General features: G+C 38.6%; 1 protein-coding gene across 1 annotated transcript in view; it reads left to right on the top strand.

Moving 5' to 3' along the window:
* The first annotated feature begins 2,985 nt into the window (after nt 1-2,985).
* The window catches only part of LOC131684595 (zinc finger TRAF-type-containing protein 1 homolog), a 35,039-nt gene continuing 14,941 nt past the window's right edge, over nt 2,986-23,083 (top strand). The window contains exon 1 of the mRNA XM_058967601.1: nt 2,986-4,004. Within this exon, the coding sequence (XP_058823584.1) occupies nt 3,510-4,004 (495 nt within the window). The 5' untranslated portion in view covers nt 2,986-3,509. The remainder of the gene's footprint in view (nt 4,005-23,083) is intronic.

Raw genomic sequence — 23,083 nt, forward strand, 5'->3', positions numbered from 1 at the left:
TCCGTCAAAAGTGCCGGCCCGTGGTTCGGGAATTAGTGAAGTGTACGGTGTCGGTTCGCCAATAGAGGTAAGCTAAGTGTAAAGGAGTGCTTTCGCTTCCCCGGCTAAATAATAAGGAACCACGGCATCGGCCGTTCTCGCTATAGAGGATAAGTCAAACGAGCCAAGCTCTCCTCTATAGCTAATTGTCAAGGAGAACGAAGCAGGGCGGACAAAGGTTCCCCCTGGGAAGTTTACTGCTGTAATTTCCGGGATCGTTTACGGCGAGTAGACGATCAGGTGATTCGTCGCCAACGTCGCTAGGGAGGTTCCAATAAAGGAGCCAAGCTCACCTCCCTAGCTAAACGCCAAGGACCGCTGCCGGAGCAGCCAACGGAACCCGGACGAGTCCGCGGCCGTTGTTGTCCCGGCCAGCCGGAAGGAAACCGCCCGCCTTCCCTTCACCAGCAGCATTGGGATCCCACATCAGCAGCAGTGGAGAGTAGGAGAGAAATAAATACGGTAAATTTAATTTGTTTATCTTTTTTGTTGTGAAACGGAAATCTGAAATTCTGTAGAAGCACTTAGGTCGCCCTGAAAGGAAGGGTCCGCCGGGCAAACAAGAACCCGAGTAGTGGGCAAACCCCTACTTACAACGTGATCACCGCTCCAACCTCCGATTCCTCCCAATTGACCTATCGACCCCCAATGTCTCCTATAAGCAGATCGTCACCTCTCCCTCTCATCGATCAGCCCAAATCTCGTTATCTATTTTTAAGTCCAGTGGACTGCGCTCAAGGCTTGAGATATTTATTATCACTGTTTTGCCCCCTGCCTAACTCAGTAGCCGCCAGACGTAGAAGTGGGTAGAAGCGATAGGTCAATTGGGAGGAATTGGAGGCTACAGCGGTGATCACGTACTATTGGGAATATGTGATGACATCATCACAGTTCCTCGATGGCGGAGTGGTTAATGCACCCAACTAGAGACTGGGAGATCGCAGGTTCAATTCCTGCTTGAGGACATATCAATAGTAATTCTTCAAAAGGGCTAATGAGACTTTTGTAAACAAACTTATTTCGCTCATTATTCCGCTACCGAGTTGAATTTCATGAAAAATGCACATGAATCAACATCTTTATCCTTGGTAGAATCAATTTCAAATGTTTTCTGTGTTGAAATGATAACAAATTAGGAAAAATCAGCAAAACAAAAGTTTGTTTACAAATCTTATTAGCCCTATTCAAATGTTGATATGGATATCTTTTCTTGGTGTTTCCAATAAAAAGGTGAATTTTCACCGTTTCTTCATTGTCACCGTTCCGGTCATTCTTTCTCTGTCTGTTTTCCAGTGGACACGTGCATAAAAATCCTTAAGGTGAAGCGATGCCAAAATCACAACAAAAGTTCGGTTATGTTCGGGTTACGTTCAGCATCTGTGTGTGTCTAGAACGTACTATACCGATAGGAGAGGCACGCACACTAGCGTATCATTCAGCAATCAGCTGACTGATTTTTGTACCGTGTTTCATTTGTTTTAAAAAATAGAAAGGTACAAATTTCCCAAACGAAACAAAATTCCGTGAAGAGAACCTATTCATCTGCATGTGCTAACATGCTTACATACAGTGATACAATTTCCAAGCAATCTGAGATAAGACATTGAGTTACAAACGATTTTGTTTTGCGCGCTATAACAATGTGTTGATTTTGACGATGAAAAAAAGAAGAAGCAGAAACGACGGCAGCCATTTTAGCTGCCACCCTGTGACTCTCTCTTGGGGTTTTTCATTGAAAAACCCCGGGGCGGTGGATTGCACTGGTGTTGCTTTTTCTAGCAGAAGAGCAGGCCACTAGACGTGTTTCATTCCCACTTCTGCTAGAAAGTGCAAAACCAGTGCAATCCACTGCCCCGGTGTTTCTCAATGAAAAACGACATCTGTCTCTCTGTCCTTAAGAAAGGAAAAAAAAAACAAAGACACATCAAAACAAGGAATGTATTAAAAATTTGTTGTATCCACCATTGTGTGCCGCCAAATTTTGTTCAAAGAATTTTTCTTCGCTGGAAATACCTTATCAAACGACCCCCCCCCCTCCTCTCCAATTTCTTTTAAGACAATGTGAATATCTTGAATTGGTCGTGTCGTTGGTTGAGATTGGATCATTATGCGGGAAATGCTCGTTTTTTGCAAATAATTATGATCTATGCTGATAAACGAAATTACAATACTGCCTCTAACGATGTTAACGTTCAACTTCCACATAAACCTGGTTCGGCTCAGCTGGTAAATAAACATAAACACATGCGAGCGAGAGAACGCGGGGATGTTCGCGTGTCGTGTGGCATCGTTGGCCATCGCTCGCTACTCATGCAAGGTTTTGTTTTCATTGTTTCTCGCTCACTCGTTCGTGCTGCCTGGTCAAGGCACCAGCTGTTCAGTGTAATAGAGCAAGGCAGCAAGAAAACAAACGAGTAAAATACAATAAAAATACGCCACGCAAGACGGAACAAAGTTGCGGTCTGGGGGAATGAACGGATGAATGAACGGTTCTTGTTGGCTCTTGTTTGAGGTGCTGATTCGTCTAGTGAGGGTGGTTTGGCGAAGTATGTCTAATTATTTACTAAACTTTGGTTTTGTTTAGTAATTACCAAATATTGATGTTTGGGCCTTGGAATTTTATTCAAATCAATGTTTTGAACTATTTTTGGTAAAACGAAATTAAATATGGAGGAAGGACACACTACGCATACACAAACACACCGATTAAGATGGATGAGTGCAACAGTCGATTACAGATCGTATGCACCTACACAGCGACGATGGGTGCTGGTTTTGCGTACCAACACATCCCCCTGAATAGAACAGATTGGTTGTAAATAGCAGCTGCTCTCCGGAGCTGGGATCTCTCTCCCTCCCTCTCTCTTTTTCAGGAGTGCAGTCAGAGGAGAACAAAGAAAAATAATACTGAAATTTGAGCATTATATAACACATAAAAACATATTGGAGCTAGCGCATTGCGTAGTTACAAATTGTCACTTTGATGATCAAGACGTGCTTGTGGGTTGCTTCCGAGATTCCGAGCTTTGCACTCAAAAATCAGAATAATTGAGGTTCTTTTTGTTGGTTGTATTTTTACTGCATTGCTGATCCACAGCATCATCTGAGTTACGGTCAGGGGCAGCTAATTGACTCATCTCGAGTGATTTCGAACGTGTGAAGAGATTTTTGTGTTATCAGCCGAGTAGAGTGTTTATTTTTGGGGTGTTTTCTCGCAGAAGATTGTGCCAAACAGTGGGCCTTGGGGGCAGAATTTTTCTTTCCATTTCGCTGTCGAGTGACGAATAAATTGCAGTTTGTATTAAAGTAAGCGTTGCAGACGATTTTGTTTTCTGTGCTAGAAACGGATGACATTTCGATTTTGTTCTGTGCTGGGAAAGTGAACCGTATATTTTGTAAGGTACTTTTGCACGTTCGAGCGTGTATGAACTTGTGAGCACAATCAGCAGTTGTATAGTTCGCAAAACAATATGGCAGACAGTTTAGTGGAAACGCCAGCTTCCAGCTCCAGTCATTTAATTGGCATTGGAGGAATGAATCAGCTTCCTACTGATTTGCAGTCAGGCTCATCTTCCGGATCCTCCTCGGTGCCATCGTCGTCGACCTCTTCCGTGGTTGCATCCTCGTCATCGTCCTCATCTGGTACGGTTGGTCAGGCCTCGGCATTATTGATTTCTGTAGCTACCCAGCTAAGCCACGGTCTGGATTTGAGCGAGCAAATTATGACCAACAACCAGGAGTTGAATCTTAGCCTTGGTAACGTAAATACCACTAATCAGGCTGAGAATAAAGACGGACTTAAATCGGGACGTCCGGCCGAGTGCCCCGATGATGATGAACCGGAAGCCAAACGAAAGAAAATCGATAAACCAGCAACCAAAATGATTGAAAAATTGGAGGCCCGTCTTGGTGGCATTCTCTGCTGCGCCGTCTGTCTGGACCTACCGAGAACGGCGATGTATCAGGTAAATTTATCGATCCGTTTTACAACAGGCAATTTTTCCATTCCTAAACAATGCGGAATTCCTATGATGACCCCTCCCAGGCCCAAAGCGAAAACTTGCTCTATCTGAATATGGGTCGACGTAACACTTTTCTTTCATTCGTTTGCCCACTCGCGTGATGGGCTCCTAATGGCCGTCGTGCTAGTAACATCAGCAGTTTGTTGGTGTTAGTTTTTGCAAAATTCACTTGTCTGCCAGAAATGGTATGTGACTCTGATCTGTTGTTACTAGTACGGGAAAGAATGATCATGTCGTTAATGGTTGAGTTTCTACAGTAAAAGGGAAACATTGACACGTTGTAGAACAGTGTTTTGTAACTCTAATTCCACTGGCCTTACCCTAAGCATATCCCCTCCTCCTATCGTTGAGGAATTTAAATTGGTTAAATTTAAATACTGAACGTTGTCCCCGCTGAGATATAGTCAACAATAACAACAAAAGATCTACATTTTTCCCCATGGTCGACGTCGTACAAGTGTAGAAAAAAGAGAAATCCCTGATGAAAAAAAAACAAAATACACTGCGCAGATACTGCTGTGTGTCCAGTGAGCAGTCGCGTGCGAGAGCGAGAGAACATGATAAACAAACGAAAAACAGACCAACACAAACCCAATTCCTGCCCGTAAAGCGCAGTGGAATTGTCTATACCCCGACGAACAAGCCCAAAGAACTCCACCATTTTGATGGAAATGTCTCTTTGTATTCCCACACACCCAACATTGGCCACCCTCCATCCCGTCCTCCTCGAAAAAGTGCATAGCTTTCTAGTCAACGTCACCAGTCATACGTGGGTATCTGGAAAGTTGTATGTTGCACCTAGCTAGCCTTGGAAAGCAACCATCAAGAATTACACGAGCTTCTGACGTCCTATACCCACATAATCATCGTCATCTGTGGGTGCAAACCGACCGACAGCTGATTCAAATTACACCGATGATGGCGATGGTTGGCGTGAATGAATTCGATTGTACCTCGGTGATGAGGGTTGTTTCTAGTTGTTGGAGTAGGCTTTTTTGCTTATACCACTCTGGGTTTGAAATCGAACCAACATTTACTACTGACTAGTGTTGACGATAGCAAACATCAACCCAAGAGGCAAGAGATCGACCCAGCCTGAGCATAAGAAAAACAAACAACGTCAGCGAGAGGAGCGACCGAGTGTGTGCATTCAAACAGCTGATTGATCCTAGTGTGAGTGTGCGCATGAATGGCTGCTGATGAGAAGAATACGGGCGCGTGAGGAAGAAAAGGGGGAAGTTCTGAACCTGATGTCGATGAGAGTACACGAGTGCAAAAAATGCGACGTAATAAAAACAGCAATAATATCAATACGAAAATACAGCTACCCGTACTGCTGTGTTTTGACTGAGTGGTATGAGCAAAACAAACATGGCTGCGGGGTCGGATTCGGCTGAATGAGATTAGGTATAATATTCAGGGGATTTAATTGCTATTTCACTTGATACAAAATATTCCCACCCATCAAAGAATATTTTAAGAATTGAGCAGTCTGAAATTGACTAGAAATTCAGCTCCGTGTTGTTGCTTGATTTCTTCACTATTATTTACATGTTTTATAACTCATTTTTAATCTAGTGCGCGACTCCATCAAATAATCAAAAAATGTTCATGTGGATAATCGAGTTACTCCATCTATTCGATATATCCAACAAAAAGAATTTGCTAATTTGTCTAGCAGTAAAATAACTTAGTTAACTGTGTACCCAAATTTTCTTTTATTTGCTCTGAACGTCGTTCCCGATGTTTTATTTAAAAAAAATAATCAAGAGATTTATTTTGACATCACTTTCACAGAACAAGGTAAATTAACACGTCAAAAATTACGACAAATAGATACATCACCCGCTATCCAATGGAATGGATGACCCAGCGCCTCCTTCAAATCGCTTTCCAACAAAATGTGTCCGCCATTGTTAGTCAATGGTTTGGAAGTGTCAATTTAGATTAAGAAAGAATATCTCCAGGGGAATTTCGAAATTTTGGAAAATTTTATCAACGATTTTGGTAGTAATTATCCATTTCTTTATTACAATAAATAGCATTTATAGGGTGACTAGAAATAAGTGCATACAAAATTTTAAGGGAACAAAAATTGATTATAAAAGCAAATGAAAAACCGAAGACAGAAAATAATAATATAATGCAAAAGTAACAGAATAATCAATTAGTTTCCGAGTGATCACTAGACCAGACCAGAAATAGAACGATTTTTTGAAAACTCGATCGGCCCACCCCTGAGTCGTTTCCTAGTTTCACCAGGAGTGTCTGCTCCAAATTTGAACCATAGTTTAGCTACTGGATCAAAGCGATTGAAGTTTGTAAGGGGTTTTTCGACAATTTACATGGAGAAACTCGTATTTTCACCACTAGGTGGCACTGTATGCATCAGTTTAACACTGCAAGTCAAAATAAGAAAAACAATTTCAATTCCTACCACTTTGTCGAAGATCAGTCCAATCAATCCAATTTTGATAAGCGTAGTAATAAGCCTGTTAATGAAGTGATGTCTGACTCAGTTTTTCACTGGACCAGGGTTGTTACGGTCGCGCGGATTTCACGATCTTTGCGGATTTTGCCATTTTTGCGGAATTGGCGCGTTTTTTGTTCTCAATTTGATGATTCGCGCGGATTTGGCGCGAATTCGACTTGGACCGTGTTTTATTTATCGGAGTCTCTCCTAACATGTTCGTTTATCAATTTGTTTAAGATGTATACTAATAACTTTCACTTCAATCGCTGGGAACATCAATCCCTCAAAGAAACGAGTTATGATTATGAAAATCAACCTGAGACTCCGTTATGCCGCTTTGTAAATATTTAAGGTGATTACGAATAATATGAATAAAGTTCCAGTTATGATTTTTGAAGTTTCATTTAATAATGTTGAAACACGAATGTTTTGCGTTTTCTTTTCATTTGGATTCAACTATAGAGCTCTGCATATTTAAACTCGGTCCGCTATTTTTTGACCAGGGAAGTGATTCTAGTGGTCGGTTATAGAATCTTTTGACAACAATCCGTTCACAAAGTTGAAATCCTGTGCATAGCTTTTTGGCAAGGTTGATGTTTACTCGAGTTGACACGCGATGGATAAATAGTTCTGACCAGAAGTAATGAAATCGCGACAGGGTCGGGTACGAGGATCGCACGGGAATTGAAAATATCAAAATATTACCATCTGTGCAGTTCTGAAACATTTCAAGGAACGTCTGTGTCCCGAAAGATGTGATCAAGGCGTCGGACATTGTTGTGTTCAACAAACTCTGTACTGCATAGTTCAAAATATGCGCATTTGGAAAAGTTTCAGAACTGGATCGTAAAACAAAGCAGTACGTCAAAACGCGGGTTCTTCTGTGAACGTTAATTAATACCCTATAGTTTATAATGTGTAAGCTCAATAGTCTTTTTTTTTATAAAATTCCATTGTGTTTTCGAATGTCAAAGTTGGACAAAATTCAAACCAAAATGTGAACAATACATATTATTAATTTTCTCTTCTAAATCACTAATTATTGTTTCGGATTGTAAACGAATGGCCATGAGGGATGTGAAAGATGTGGCTCAGTGCGAAAAAATGGAAGAAATTGGTGAAACAATTGTGAAAATTCTGCTGGTAGTTCAAGGTATGAAATTTCATACGCTAGGCTGAACCGATATCTTTTTCCTAAGGCAAAATAATATCCTCTTTAGGACCAGGAGGGGATTCACAACTTTCTCGCTGATTTTAACGTTCAATCAGTGCATTCAAGGCTAACAAATGCTTAATACGTAGCAAATCATACCTGGTTCCACCCAGAATATTTTTTATGTAAATTCTCGTTAGAAAATGTTCGTTTTCTTAAAATAATTACAAAGTTTGAGGGAAAGATGGTTTGATTCAACGAACCAATCATGTGACGAAACGGCACGAGAGAATAGAGAATTGTTAAAATCATTCAAAAAAGCTACTAAATGAATGATCTCGCAAGGTTGAAGATATTATTCGATTTTATGCTGAATATAAAGATTTTAGCCGAATTTTCTATGTAATGATTTTTTGATACCCTATCCGCCCAGCGTATGTAATTTCATACGTTAGCTTTTTTCGCAAAAAAACGTTTCAAAGTGGATATTTTATTTTTCCATACCATTCCATTCCATTCCAATTCGGCGTAATATGAGGGCCCACGAAGTATTTTATAAATTACCAAAAGTTTTAACATAGCTGGGTTATAATGGGTTAATCATTTTAATTATATATCCACCAATATCGATTTCTAATGATGATGTCTGTTTTAAATAAAACAATATTATTACAAACGTAGTTGAGCACAACTATTTGTTTTATTTCAGCCTAAAACTAACTGAAAATAGTAGTGTTGCTGTGCATTGCATCAACTTAAAAAAATACGTTTTTTAAACATTTTATTCCACACCTTAATGATAAAAAAAAGTTATACGGCAAGATCCGGCAAAGTTCCTGAAGCAATATTATCAAACAAGATTCCTGCTATCCAAAAAATATTTGAACTCTTCCGATCTTTTCCGATCCACAAATTCCAAGGGATTTGAAAATATTGAATTTTTTACTAATTTGAGGTACACCGAAATGTTGTAAGGCCAAATACTATGTTTGGAAAAATGTATCTCTATGTCTCAGGCGTCCCTTCCCCTTTCCTCTTTCCACTGATCATCTGTTTAAGATCACCTCGAGATTACTAGTATTTGAACTGATATAGAAAATTGACCTCTGCACCGGTCGGCGGATAGATGCCAAATTGTTACAAAACTAGTTATTGTCTATTTTTAGTTCATATTAAGGCATAATAACCGCAATAGCAGCAGCAAATAATTTTGGCTAGGATTCGAACCCAGTTACTCCTCTGTGGGTCGCTGAGATGTTACCAAGAAATACAAGTTTGTTTTTGCGAAAAATGTTGCCGGTAAATTGTTGATCTGGCAGGGAATCTGCAACAGTAGCTGAAAGACTTCGATTTTCAAGGCAGCCAACCATTCGTCGTTATTTCGAACAAATTCGCGTACTTTTCTATTGCTGACGCTCTTCTTTCGGCGCTCATCTTCTGCAGTCACGGTCCTGGCCTGCGGATTCCACCAATTATTCATTCGACTAATGTCGCTGGAGATTGCGTTTCATTATCGTCCAATACTTCGCTGTTGGGCGTAGCTGCGGACAATTTGGTGGATTCTGCTCTTTTGGGGTGAACTGGACTCCATTGTTGTATCATTGTAGCTCACCCGTGCTGTAATGGCAGCTGGGTAAGTTTGTCCAAACATAACGATTCATAATGGGACTTGATGAAGGTTAACATCCGTTCATTGAGGAGCTTCCTTTACTTCCGAACTCGTAGTATTATCTGTCACGAAAACGCTGGTTTTCTTGCCACAGGAACAGATCCCTTGCCAAATCATAATTTATTCGTGATCTAATCGGCAAAAAAATGTGTGTGCAAAGTTTGAAAGAAATCGGTTGAGAAGTTTTTGAATCGCAGGCAACACCACAAATCATATTTTTTTCCAAAGACGTCCTACAAAACCTATTTTAATCCACCTAGCGGTGCAATTGTGCCTTTCTCAATCATGAATCACGAGAATGTGTGCGTTGTTTATATTCATTAAAAGCTTTGAAATGCAAATATTACATTTTATTATTATACATCACATGACAACTATATACAGGAAAATAAATCATTATTCGAGTTCTAAAATTTTGTAAAAGAAAAAACAGCCACGGTAATATTGAACTGAAAAAAGGTGCGAAATCGGCAAAGTCCCAAAAAGTCAATTTTTATAAAAAAATTTTTTCGATATAACATAAAATCTCGACGTTTCATACATTTTAAAGATGTTTGGCATCAAAAATACGAATTTGATTTTTGAAATTTCATGGGGTCCCCCCCATTTAAAAAAAAATTTGAGTTCCGGCTTATATGGGAATTTCATATGCGACCGGACGATTTAGTCTATATTTCCGGACCCATACAAGCGATCCGTACGAAATTTTATAGACATCTGTGGGGATATTATAGCTATCATTTTGGGACTAAGTTTGTGAAAATCGGCCCAACCATTTCCGGGAAACTGATGTGAGTTCGTAAATTTTGAAAGATGGCCGCTTTTCCCGGGCACTTCCGGAACCGTCTATGGTGGTCAATGTAGTCAACGAAAATTTGGTTGGCCGTCGGTGACCTAGAACAGCAAATTTAAATTGTTTGAGAGACATTTTAGCGAAATTTTTGCCTTTTTTGCTTTCATCGGAGTAGCGGTTTGAATCACAATTTGCTATGTGATCGCACGCCACAACCTGTAACTCCGGAACCGGAAGTCGGGTCGGGATGAAATTGAATAGCCATTTACGGGGACGCAATACCTTTCATTTGAGACCAAATTTAGTCGAATCGGTCTAGCCATCTCCGAGAAACCGATGTGACTGTTATTCTGAATTTAGATACTTCCGCCGGGGCTTCCGGAACCGATGATGGTGGCCAATGTGGCCAAAAAGACTTTGAATGGATGTTAGTGACCTAATACTACAAATCGAAGCAGTTGTGGTCATATTTTGGAAAAATTTTCACCTTTATACATTCATTGCAGAATTTATTAAAATCGACATTTTCTGCGTGTTCGTACTTATCATACTGTAATTCCGGAACCGGAAGTCAGATCCATTAGAAATTCAATAGCAGCCTATGGGAACGTTGCACCTTTCATTTGAGACTAAGTTTGTCAAAATCGGTTCAGCCATCTCTGAGAAAAATGAGTGACATTTTTGATCACATACACACACAGACGCACATACACACACATACATACACACACACAGACATTTGCCGAACTCGACGAACTGAATCGAATGGTATATGTCACTCGGCCCTCCGGGCCTCCGTTAAAAAGTCGGTTTTCAGAGCAATTACAGTACCTTTCTATTGAGATAGGCAAAAAGGTTCGTCACCGAGTCCTTTGTCGATATTTTAGCATAGAAAAATTACAGCATATTATTGAAATAATACACTATAATGTATAAAAGTTTCGATCAATGTTTAAATTCAAAAATCCCCGTAAATGAAAACCGCGTAAATTTCAAAAACCGCGTAAATGAAAACCGTGTAAATTTCAAAGTCCGCGTAAATGAAAACCGCGTAAATTTCAAAATCCGCGTAAAAAAATCGCACAAAAAATCGCGTAAAAAAACTTGAGTGTACTGTAATCTACCGAGCTCTGAAAATTGTAAACAATTTGTAAAATTTGTTCACACCATATTGTGAGAGTATGTCAAACTAATCTGCCATCATCGGGCAGCCCTAGACCTATCGATAAACTGGGCCGAAGACATCACCCTTCTAAACTATCAGGATCTTAAGATGCAGAAATAAAAATTTACTAGCGCAAATGGTAGAGAACCAAATTAATGTTTTCATAATCATACAGCCCTTGTCCACCTCGAGAACTTTTCCAAAAGTATCATTTTCCTAAATCATCAGATTTTTGAAATCGATCATAATCGTGGGTGTGTACAAAAGCTCGAGCCATTCACTATAATACAAACATGGACGCAAATTCTAACATTCACGCATACCTACTGCCACAATCTCCCAATCATATAAACGTCCCGGCGATTAAGTCAACGTACTTAAGAATTCATAAACGCGGTCTCATGTGCCAACATACAAAGGCCCGCTTTCGCGCCCGTGAATCTATACACACGCTAGCATACGTGACATAAAAACGGCCACACGAGCAAATACGTTAACATAGAAGCGCTGGTGCCCTTCACGATAATATAGTCGGGCCACGCACGCGAACATGCAATCGGGATTATCCCCGCACACTTACGTCAATGATCTCACACACATACAAATGCTTCGGTGATCAAGATTATATGCTAGCACTTAGGAATATATTAAAGCGGGCTCAAGTGTGCTTGTTCTAACGCCCGCTTCCATTATGAAGCGGTTAGGTATGGAAGCCCCTGTTTTTAGTCCAAGCAACCCAGGTCCATGCCTTCCATCTTCGTTTAAAAAAAAGGAAATTTGGTGATATCTAGGACATATCTGGTGTGCCGTGACAGAGATGACAATTGAAAAAACTATTGTCAATACTTGAAATTAATGATAGTTTAATGTAAAAAATCCATCAAACATCTAAAACATCTAACCAAATCTAAACACTACCTTTTAATTACCTTGCTTGCTGTTTGCTGAAGCAAACTGGTCGGTTATCTATATACAGTAGAACCGAAAACCCCGTGAAACGCAAAATATTGGGTTTTGATCATCATAATATAGTGCTTCTTTCAAATTTTCAGCCTGATTCTGCATTTCAGTGGAGTGATTTTTCGAACGCATGTGGTTTAAGTGAATCTGACACACGTTTGATTTTGCGATCGTTATTGAAAATGCGAATCACATTTGTCTGACCGCGCATTAACATATTTCTCATTCGACTAGCGAATGATGAATGAGGAACAAAACTACGGCACTTATATAACATTACAATATTCAATTAGGTCTCCTAGGAAACTCATATTGATAGTTCTGTTTGAAATAAATTTCAGTTTTCGCGAAAGATTTCATGAAAATCGATTTTGGCGCTGTTTATAAAAGTCACGCAAACTTCAAATGTTAATACAAAATTGGTGGACATTTTTCCAACTGATTAGTGTAATCATGGTGTAATTTCGTTCAGTACAATGAAAGTTATTAACGGTTTAAATCATACATTCCTGTTGCATCTGTTATTTTTTATTTTGAAATGGCCTCCTATATTGCAAGGTAGTTTTATTTTTAGTCGAAGTCATGATAAAACTCAAACTCATATCTATAAGGGGTTTCAAAGCGCCATGGCCAGATACTCTAGTGATATAGCGATACTCACTGCCTTATATATCTAAACCGCACACTCAAAACCGCGGTTTCTGCAAAAATGCAAAAGTCCGCATGATTATTAGTTTATACAAATGAGTTTATACACGCACAGTCACATACACGCTACGAACACACGCCTTCGCGATCAAACGCATTAACATACAATTGGTTGAGTTCTGCGCGATAGAACAACCCTGGTTACAAACGCAATCTTGAAATTTCGATCATCCATGCAAACCTACGCCCGCGATCTAGCGGATATAAAAACTCCCCTGGGATTAGGTGAAGGTTTTAAGACCTACGAATTTATGAAAGTGACCTCAAGTGCGACGTACGAACGCTTGTTCCACGCGAACCTTTATCGGTCATTTTCGAATACTCCTACTTCGGTTCTAGCAGTCCGGGTCAATGCCTTCAGTTGGACCATTTTATAAAAATAATTATGCTCACAACAAGTTTCAGGGAAAAATATACCGGAAAGTTGACATATGCCGGGAGTTTCAGTCTCTTCTAGCACCTGAACCCTACATTCAAAATTAAATATCTAACAGTCCGCGCGAACGTTCAAGCACCCTTCTGAATATGAAAAGGCTACGCGGTTATACAATCGCATTTATACAAGCGATGTTTCGTCTGATCTAGTACACGCCATATACAAACGCCTACGCAATCGAATACGGTAACGTACAAACGCTCGTTCCCACGTGATCATGCAAGCTTCAGGCCCCCACATCTGAACCATACACACAATCGCGATTAGAATCACGGCCCGCTGCAATCGACCTTAAGCAGCATTGTACTGACATTTCCCATCTCGTCTGGAATTGTAGTGAGTAATTCTGTATAGCTGCAACTTTGTCGTCTGCCGAGTACATTCGTGTTGAATGCGTGTGCTTATAATGTACCCGAAAAAATCATTAATTCGACGGGGCATAGTGTGGCAAGAAACTAGTTTTGACGAACAGAACACCTAGTGCTCTGGCTGTGCATTTTACCGGATCAGAATCTAGTAAAGTATCTCGGGTAAACTTTAACTATACAGTAAAGACCCGATTTTATCAGGACCCGATTTTATCGGCCCCCGATTTTATCAGCTTCTTGATCCGATTTTATCACCCTCATATGAAAATTGATAGTCGGTAGTTTGATAGGCTCTAGTATACGAACCAAGTTGAATTCGAGTAAATCCTTTCTTGGGCATATTTTTCTTATCCTAGAAATCCGAAATATGCAAAAAAATGTCAGACCATCTTAAGTGAAATTTAAGCTAAATAAGCAGGAAAGGTCATGTGGCTATATCTAGGGACTAAAGAAGGATGTCGTAAACGGGGGTGGGCGTAGCGTAGTTGGTAAATCGATTACCTTGTACGCAGCGCACCTGGGTTCGAGTCCCGACCCCGCACATAGAGTTAGAAATTAGGAGATAAGAGATTTTTCTAACCCGAAGAGGCGAATGACCTTAAGGTTAAAACCTCTATAATCGAAATAAAAAAAGAAAAGAAAAAAGAATATCGTAAGAGCTTCGGTTTCTTAAAAAGAAAGAAAAATATATGTCCCGGTTTTGTCTATGTCCCCATTTTTTCAGCCTAAAATGCACCAAGGGGTTGATTAAAACGGGTCTTCACTGTACTGACAAATTTGGTTTTGATCTAGATAACTTGGAATTGATCTAGATCAGCTCTATCTTTTGAAAGAAGCATCATAGAAGCAATAGTCATTTCTTAAGCATAGCTGCTTGTTTTGATATTTGTAATATATATTTTGAAGAGACTTATACTCCAAAATGTGTGTGGATGGCGCTGTATAGCAATACATAAATGCTCCTAAAATGAATTAGGCTATCAAAGGAGAAATATTTTTTTTCTTTTATTTCACAAACCGATAGAGCTCATCTTTCTAAATATTCAACCCTTAAAACTTCAGCTTGATCTTTATTTGATTTTCTACGAAAGCGTCCTCGCTTGACACTATCGATCTTCCGTGACAGTTAATTTCGCCACGTGAACTAGCAAGGTAGTTGAATGGAAGGAGTAATCGCAATAATTCAAAAAGTGAAAAAATGTCTACGTCTACGTCTTTAGCGTAAGCTACATCAGAAATTCCTAAAAAGCACATGGCTTAATGATCCAATATTGACATTCATAAATCGGATCAATAAAATATTTTATCGTTTTGTTTACTTGACTTATTTGTTTATATTTGTTTCTCCGAAGTCTTTTATGTACCATTAACTGTGTAGATGGCGCATATAGGACAAATAATACTGCATTCGACGAGGAAAGTCTTTTGTACTCTGAGTGCGTTTTATTGAAATTTGGTGTCTTCCGCAAAGTATATTGAATAAAACTGCGTTATATTTTGACCGCATTGGCTTTGATCTGGATAAGTTTAAACTGGTCTAGATCAGTTCTATTATTTGACAGAAGCTGTCTAGTAAAAAGGCGTTTCGTTTTGATATTGCCGACATATGTTTCCAAAATATTCATAACGAAGCTCATTTTTGGTGTATGAGGTAATAAATGAAACTTAATTGCGATGAGCAACGAAGAAGGTTCTATAAACACCATTTCATCCCAATAAAAAAGTGACTATGTAAAAATGATGCTGGAGACAATGTCAAAATCAATATCGAGACATGGTTGAGAACTGATTGCTGCAAGAATTGGAAGGCCTTTTGTCTAAATAAGATGGTGCAACAAGTCATACGGTCGTCGCACCCATTGATTTATTGAAGACACTGTTAGATAGATGAATCCCATCGAAAAACGATAATATCGTTTAGCTGCCTCGTTCTTACGATTTGACATCCTTGGATTCTTTTCATTGTGCTACGTTAAATTTCTCATCTACACAAACCTCAAGCACCTGACGAGCTACAGGGCAACATTGAATGAGTTATTCGCGAAATTTCTCCAGTAGTTGTCGAAAAAATTACCAAAACTAGACGGACCGAAAGGAATTTTTGAAACGTAGTCACCGTGGACGTTCATCTGAAATTATTTCAAACCATTATATTGTAGACCATATGCTAACAAACTATACAAACAACAATAGTTGTCAACGGTTTTTGTGCATCTCATTTCTATTTTTTTTTTAAATGATAAGAAACACCTTTTAGTAACAAAGAGTAACGTTTTTAAACATCTATAACTTTTGATTAAGGCAAAATTTTCTCACAAAAACAAGTAACGCTAATAAACGTGACTATTGTCTTTCATTTGAGTAGTAACAGTTACAAGGATCAGCTCTAGAACTGAAGTTATTGCAATTAGTCTGATTGGATTCCGATGAAGCAGTGCTGCCAAAGACAGTTTACGTTGTCGACGGAAAATGAATTTTTCATATATCTTCGTTATGTTGCAATATTATTGAAAACTGATAAAACTTATCAATTTAGACTATCTTTGGCTACGTTTTCCAGGCAATTGGACTGTTGTAAATATTCTAGGAGAAGCGCATTTAGCATTGGAAGGTAAAAATTGAGCAGCTTCTAGCACAGCGAGGAAAGTACCTATCTTCATGAAAAAAGGCTTTTCGTATTTCTTGAGCCCACCGTTTTCAAGGAAAAATTGTTTTGAAAACCTACTTGCACTAGAAAAAAGTTAGGCATGAAAGGGTTAAACTAAACATTGACAAGCATAGTTTCAAAAAATTTGGTTCAAAAATGTATGTTCTAGATTTATTGAACATTTGACAAACAATTGAGAGTCTACATAAGTCAGAGCAATATTTTCGAAGAAAGATATTTGCGAACCGATCGTAATTCGCTTTATTCTCTGACGTCGAAAACGGAGTGTTTTATTATTCAATTTGATAATAAATTCTGTTGTTTTTCTACGCTTTTCATGGAATCAACCGGAGCAAAGTCAATCAATGTCTCAATGCTTCCCACTTCAATCCCCGAAACAAGATGATCCGCTCATTTGGATACGAAAAAATGTCAGCTATGCTGGAAAATTCCTAATTTGTGATAAAAGAATGTTTCCGTTATTTTTCTTTATTTTTCGTTTGACGCGGAATTAAATTATTATATTGAATTTTAAGAACAGGGACGTGTCATTGGAATAATGTTGGGCACTTTTCATTTTTTTTTCATGACAGCATCGCAAAAAATATTGCTGTTGCAAAACCCACAGCACTTTGACGAAAAAAGATCCATTTTTCTACATTTAACAGCTGTTTAAAGATCAAAAATTGCTGAAAAAATGTCATCAACATTTTTTATTATTATTTACATTTTGTAAAAATTGTGTTGTGAAGGAATTTTCTTAAAACGTTTACTAGAATGAAACTATGATCATTCACTAGGCTAGTGTTGTCTCACCTCATTACTCGGGAAAAATTCTAAATTTAGACCGTTTGGCATGAAAAGGTCTTCACTACTGACTGCGTCCCTCGGGCAACAACACGGAAGCCGAAAATAAGCGAAATGTGATTGACGACTGCCATCTGTGTTATGCACCCATATTACCGCTAACGTTAAACTTTTACGTTCATCTTGAGCAAGCCAGTTAGGGAGATTGCATCAGGCATACGCACTGTAAATGAACCAGTTTCTAGTAATGTAACAGAGCCGCGGTGTACTCTGTAATTAACAACTTATTTAGATCACAGCGATCTAACCAATTCCGGAGCCGAGCGATCATGCATTGCTGGTGGAAATAATTACCGGGTGTCGAGGACTAGTTCACGCGGCCACGATACGCTACACTGATCCTCCAAAGAGAAGACCTTGGCTCGTTTGTGTGTTTTGATAATAATCTAGCCGGATAGTGTACCTACATACGCCATAAACCGCCTGAAGTTTCAATACCTCGTGTGGTTATGTTTAGCAAAGATGCTCGACACACTCTCTCCCATCAACAGACAATCCGAGAACAGTTAAATGTTTCTATAATTAGAGTGTTTGGGCTCAATTGACTCAGTACGGAGCGGGCAAAATTTTGATTCTCCCCGGATGATTTATATTTTTACACGCTTGCTTAAGTTTAACGACCTTCCAAATGACTGGGCTGGGTCTTTGTCTGATGGAGAGCAAAACAAAACGCACGACTGAAATGTGGGTGAAGGAATTTTTCAAGCTCCAGCTGATGATTTTGTGTCCGCTTACATGTGTTGTGGTGTGTACAACGGAAGACCGACATCAAAACTTCGTCTCTGTTAGAACACGCAGCCCTATATCATCTGTTTACGGTTGTATCACGATTTACTAAACACTGCGCTACTTGAAAAGAGAAGATAATTTTAGCGATAAGATCCCTCTAAATCGTTGCGCTGTACCAGCCAACCTGCCAGCCAGCCAGTTAGTCTAGGGCGCCTCGGTTGAGTCGCGAGCAGTATGGTGAGGCCACAGACAAGCAGGAGTAATGATGTTTTCTTATAGTTTGTTTTCTGTTTTCATCAATTGTCGGAAATTAATGAATGCATGTCAAACTAGATTCAAACAGACTCGTTTCGTCTCATTCTGAAATGTCCGAATGGGCAACTGATTTAGATCAACAATTTCCTCAAAGCAACGTCACTTTGTCTATGATAGTAGCACAGTAGTAACAGTAGCAAACGGTTCAAGCACTTGAACGGCGTCAATAAGTTTGCTTTTTTGTTCATCTCGCGTAGAAAATTACGTCATTTCTAGATACTCTCGAATTCACGGATTGGTGTGGAGTGGGTTCTAGCTTTCGTTTAGAAAAATTGAATCGCTCTCGATCGAGACCAAAATTGGCCTCCAAGGACATCAAGGTTTAGGTATCCACGCGCCCATAACGTGACAGTCGAGGTCATGCCTTGCTCGTGTGGGGTTTCGCATTTGCCTCGGTGTGCGCAGGAATGTGGTAGTGGTGCCTAGCGTGCGGGTGTTGCGTGGAAGAGTTGGGAAACGATGGATTTTTTTTTTTGTACTGAAGGTCGCTTATGTAATGTCGCCATTAACTGTTAGTCGGAAATAAAGCGGAAACCTTGATGGTCGGATTAGGGTTGTGTAGAGTCGGGGTGCTTATGGGAATGGCTTTTGGTCTAGCCATAAGTAGATAAGTACTGTTACTGGTATTATTTCTGTCGCCTAGTCTAGAACTGAAAAATGTAAAAGCATTTTCGTATCTTTGGAACGTGCCGGGAAGTATTTTTGTTCGACCAGGAACGACTAGGTTCGTTTTCTATCTACCAAATGCATTGGAAAACAGATTTTTTTTGATAAATAATAGTTAGAGCAGTGTCTGCCATCTTTGTTCAACGCATTGAGTCAAATGGTAATACAACAATAGGGGCACTCGATTCGAGTTTTTGCTGCGCTTAAACACGAGCTTTCAGCGCATTTGTGTTATCATATTGGTTCTTAACAACGAAGCAAAGCTGTTGATGTCAATTTTTACACATTCCATTGATTGCAGGCCGAGAAATTAATGAATTAGTGAGGCACCCTGCTTAGCATGGTGAAAATAGGCACTTTACCCTACCTCGCAGTTTTCAGACTCGATTTTGTAGGCATGTTGAATTCGACCATGTTCATACATTATAGATAGGTATAAATTTTTAAATTTTGGTTTAATCATTGATTGTTCTTTGGATACCGAAGGATTTTTGGTAGTTTTTTATGGATCATCCATAAATTATGACAGAATTAATCGGGATTATAAACAATCTTTAGCATATTTTATGGGAAAATTAAATAGAAGCAATATATAATGTGACAAAATGCAAGTAAATTTAGACAATTTAGACTCACTTAAAAACATTAGTCACGTCTTCAACGTATGTGCTTAATGTTATACAACTGATATATCTTGGAACTTAAAATTACAGTTCAGCGACATATTTGATGCCCTTTAATTTTCCAACTAACCCAAATTAGCTTAGGTAATTTATAAAAAATAATACTAACTGGTTGTTAGGTTAAGTATGTGACAGTCAAACTAGACAAAAATCTGTACGATGATTCAAGAAAATCTGACGAAAATTTTAAATTTTCGAAAACCTGTGATCTGCGAAAAATAATCTGTGTCCAACATTATGTTGCATTAGAGACAAATCTATGAATGTGACAATCCTGTCCAATCATTAAATTGTTGTACACCGAGATAAAATAGCTGTTGAAATCCATAAGAATCACTTACCACTTTACAGCACAAATATCCCATACGTTTGACCCATACTCCGTGGGAAGTCACTTATGGTATACATAAGACACACTTAGGGATTTTTAGGTCATTCTCATAACTTCCGCAATATTCTATACTACTGCTACTTATGTAAATCATTGTGCTTAAATATGCATTTAATATACAAATTTTCTCAAATTCATAATTGTGCTATATGGGACTTATTCAAGAAAATAACTAAAACCTCTTTGTTTCATTCAACGCCATTTAAATTTAAATTTGGCAAAAATCACTTGAATACGAGCTGCTGAACTCCTGATACTCCCATTAGAGCTCAAAATCGTCCCGATGCAGTTAAATTTCTTTTGTCGTCTAAAGAGATCTGATTAGCTGTGAAATAAATAAAAACAAATTGGGGGTGACCGGCGCTGGTTGCCGAAGGGGCAGGTTGGCCGAGTGCCTTTTATGAAAAGGCTATTATGCGCAGTAGCGACATCTATAGTGATTTGGTGGGGTATTAGGTCACCAATGTACCGACGTAATTTCAGGTGATTTGGTGGAGTCGTTTGTACAGTTTTTTTTCGGCACTGGTGAATATATTTCTGTTTCTGAAAAATAATATGTGTAACGCGAATCAATTTACATCAGATTTCCAATAACTTTGTACTGCTGGAAAGGGTGTTCAAAACCCAACAAAGTGGTACAACGGTTACCAGTGTAACCTTAGATTTGTTTGTGTAAATCGCGATTGTTCTCGAAAATTTTCATTGGGGTAGGTTGGCCGAGTTCTGTGCGGGGCTGGTTGGCCGAGTTGTAAATTTAGTGTAGAGTAATGTGCACTTTGATATTTGTGAAATGCCAACCTTTTTCAAAGCAAAATTTGATATTATGCTAATATAAGCAAAAATATACACGAAAAATAAGTAATAAAAATAATTTAAAATTATTACCAAATAGAAATAAGAGATTAGAATCATTAAAAGTCGGAAATTGTTTATAAAAAAGTTGATTCCGATATTTTTTGAATTAAATGCCAAGCAGGTTTCAGAGTCTCTGGCGTGTGTCGCTTCAATCCTGAAATTTTTTCTTCCTGAGGAGTTTCTGGCAGGATTTGTCACAGATCGACCTAACCCCAAACAAAATTCGTCCATTAGCATGGAATCTGCTGCAGATGTATGCCTCGCTCAAGACGTCAGACCTCTTCCCAAGGCGATTGCACGATCTGATTCGAAGAAGTGGTAAGGTCGTAAACGCCGATCATCTCAAATTTTGACCGATTCCCCAATAAAAGCAGTATTGGAGGAGCAGAAAAATGAAATCAAAAATAAGTCCAAAAGCATACGAAACTTTTTTCCTGATTTTTTCATGAATGAAAAAAATTACATATGTGCTTCATGACAGTGCAAACCGGTTTTCAAAAAGTCTAACCAGAATGAGTACAGAAATTCCGAAAGCAACACTCGGCCAACCAGCCCCGGTCTCCCCTAGTTGATGAGAAATAAACAAACATTTAGTCTTTTCCAAAAATTTACAGCATGATGTTAAATTTAAATCCATTCCAAACATGTCTGACTTGGAATAATAAAATTTCTCATTAATTTCGCACGGTAAAATTATATTTAATCAACAATATGGTTATGAAAGTCAAAAAATACGCCAATGAAATCCATAACCTTTTAATGGAATCATAATTTTTGCGCTAGTTGATAGATCGCTACTTCTGATTCTATTCTATTGCGTACAAACTATTTCTATTTTTTTGTGTACAAACTAATGTTACATTAACATTATTTAGAAAATGTGTTGGAGCAGCTTCAAACTAAGACTGGATGTTTTGACAAAATTTTGAAGTCGTTTTTCTCATTTTGACATATGTAGGTGCGTATTAAACCTTCAGTCGATAAGGAAATAATAGCAAAACAATACCGGTTGTTTGTTTGTATGAACTCATCCCGTTCACTTGGATTTGTGTGTTGTTGGTTTCTTTTTACTCGTGCCAGCTTATGATATACTGTATCAACATGCATTTTTGGCCAAAATATAAATAATTGGTAGCAGCTGAGTAGTTTCTTTATTGAATGGCCCGTTTACTTAGAAGAAACCTGTGTATTTTTGTACGTGACGCAATACTATCTGCACAGTTTGATGAGTTTAGACTGAAGAGGTCAGAAAAATGATCAAAATGGACTGGATTTTGTGTCAGAAAATTGCGATATCTCAACGTTCAAGATACATGTAACATACAAATAACGTTATGCTTCATCAATGCTGTGGAATTAAGATACAAAATAATACACATTTAAACTAAAGCAACATAAAACAAGTTCCATTAATAAACGTGGAAATACTAGACGGAAACGTAAGAGGTAACCGAAAGTGATCTTGCTTTCAGCAGGGATAAAGATTGCGAAAAGAAGAACGTAGAAATAAGTAGCCGATTGTCAGGTCTTAGGCTTAGATCTGGAACAGGATCCACCAGTTGGTTTCTTTTTCCAAGCAAAAAAAAACTCTTATTTTGTTGGCCCCTGTTGCAAGTAGTATTACATTGTTGCCAATATGTTGATTTTGTACTGATTCTATTAGACTTTATAAAAGAACTTGTTCAAGTGTATACTTGAAAAATGAAGAAAAAAAATCGTCTTGAATTTTTTACGATTTTTATCGGAGCTGTTGAAAACAGAAATGTTTTTACCCAGCAATATGATAATGTCTCGTAGTGTTGAACTTTTTCATTAAAGCAGAATTTTGCAGGATTTACCGGATAGATCGGTTAATTAAACTCTACCAGAAACGATAGAAAGTATCTAAGCTTGCACAGGCTGTAATAAAACCAGTTCTGGTTGCATGCAATTTTTAGCCAAACATTGAATTGTATTACAAGCAAACAGATCCGATTGATATGCTTAATCTTGGTCAAGTCTGGTTAAATGGCCGACGTGAACTACTTTAAATACGATTTTGATTTGATCACAACAATGTGTACGATTACGATCCTCTCACTGAACTCATTTTATCAGTGAGCAACAATTTAACTAGGGAACTAGTTTTAAGCGCTTCTGAGCTA

This window comes from Topomyia yanbarensis, chromosome 2 (genome assembly GCF_030247195.1).
Source record: "Topomyia yanbarensis strain Yona2022 chromosome 2, ASM3024719v1, whole genome shotgun sequence".
In the NCBI taxonomy this organism is placed as follows: Eukaryota; Metazoa; Arthropoda; class Insecta; order Diptera; family Culicidae; genus Topomyia; species Topomyia yanbarensis.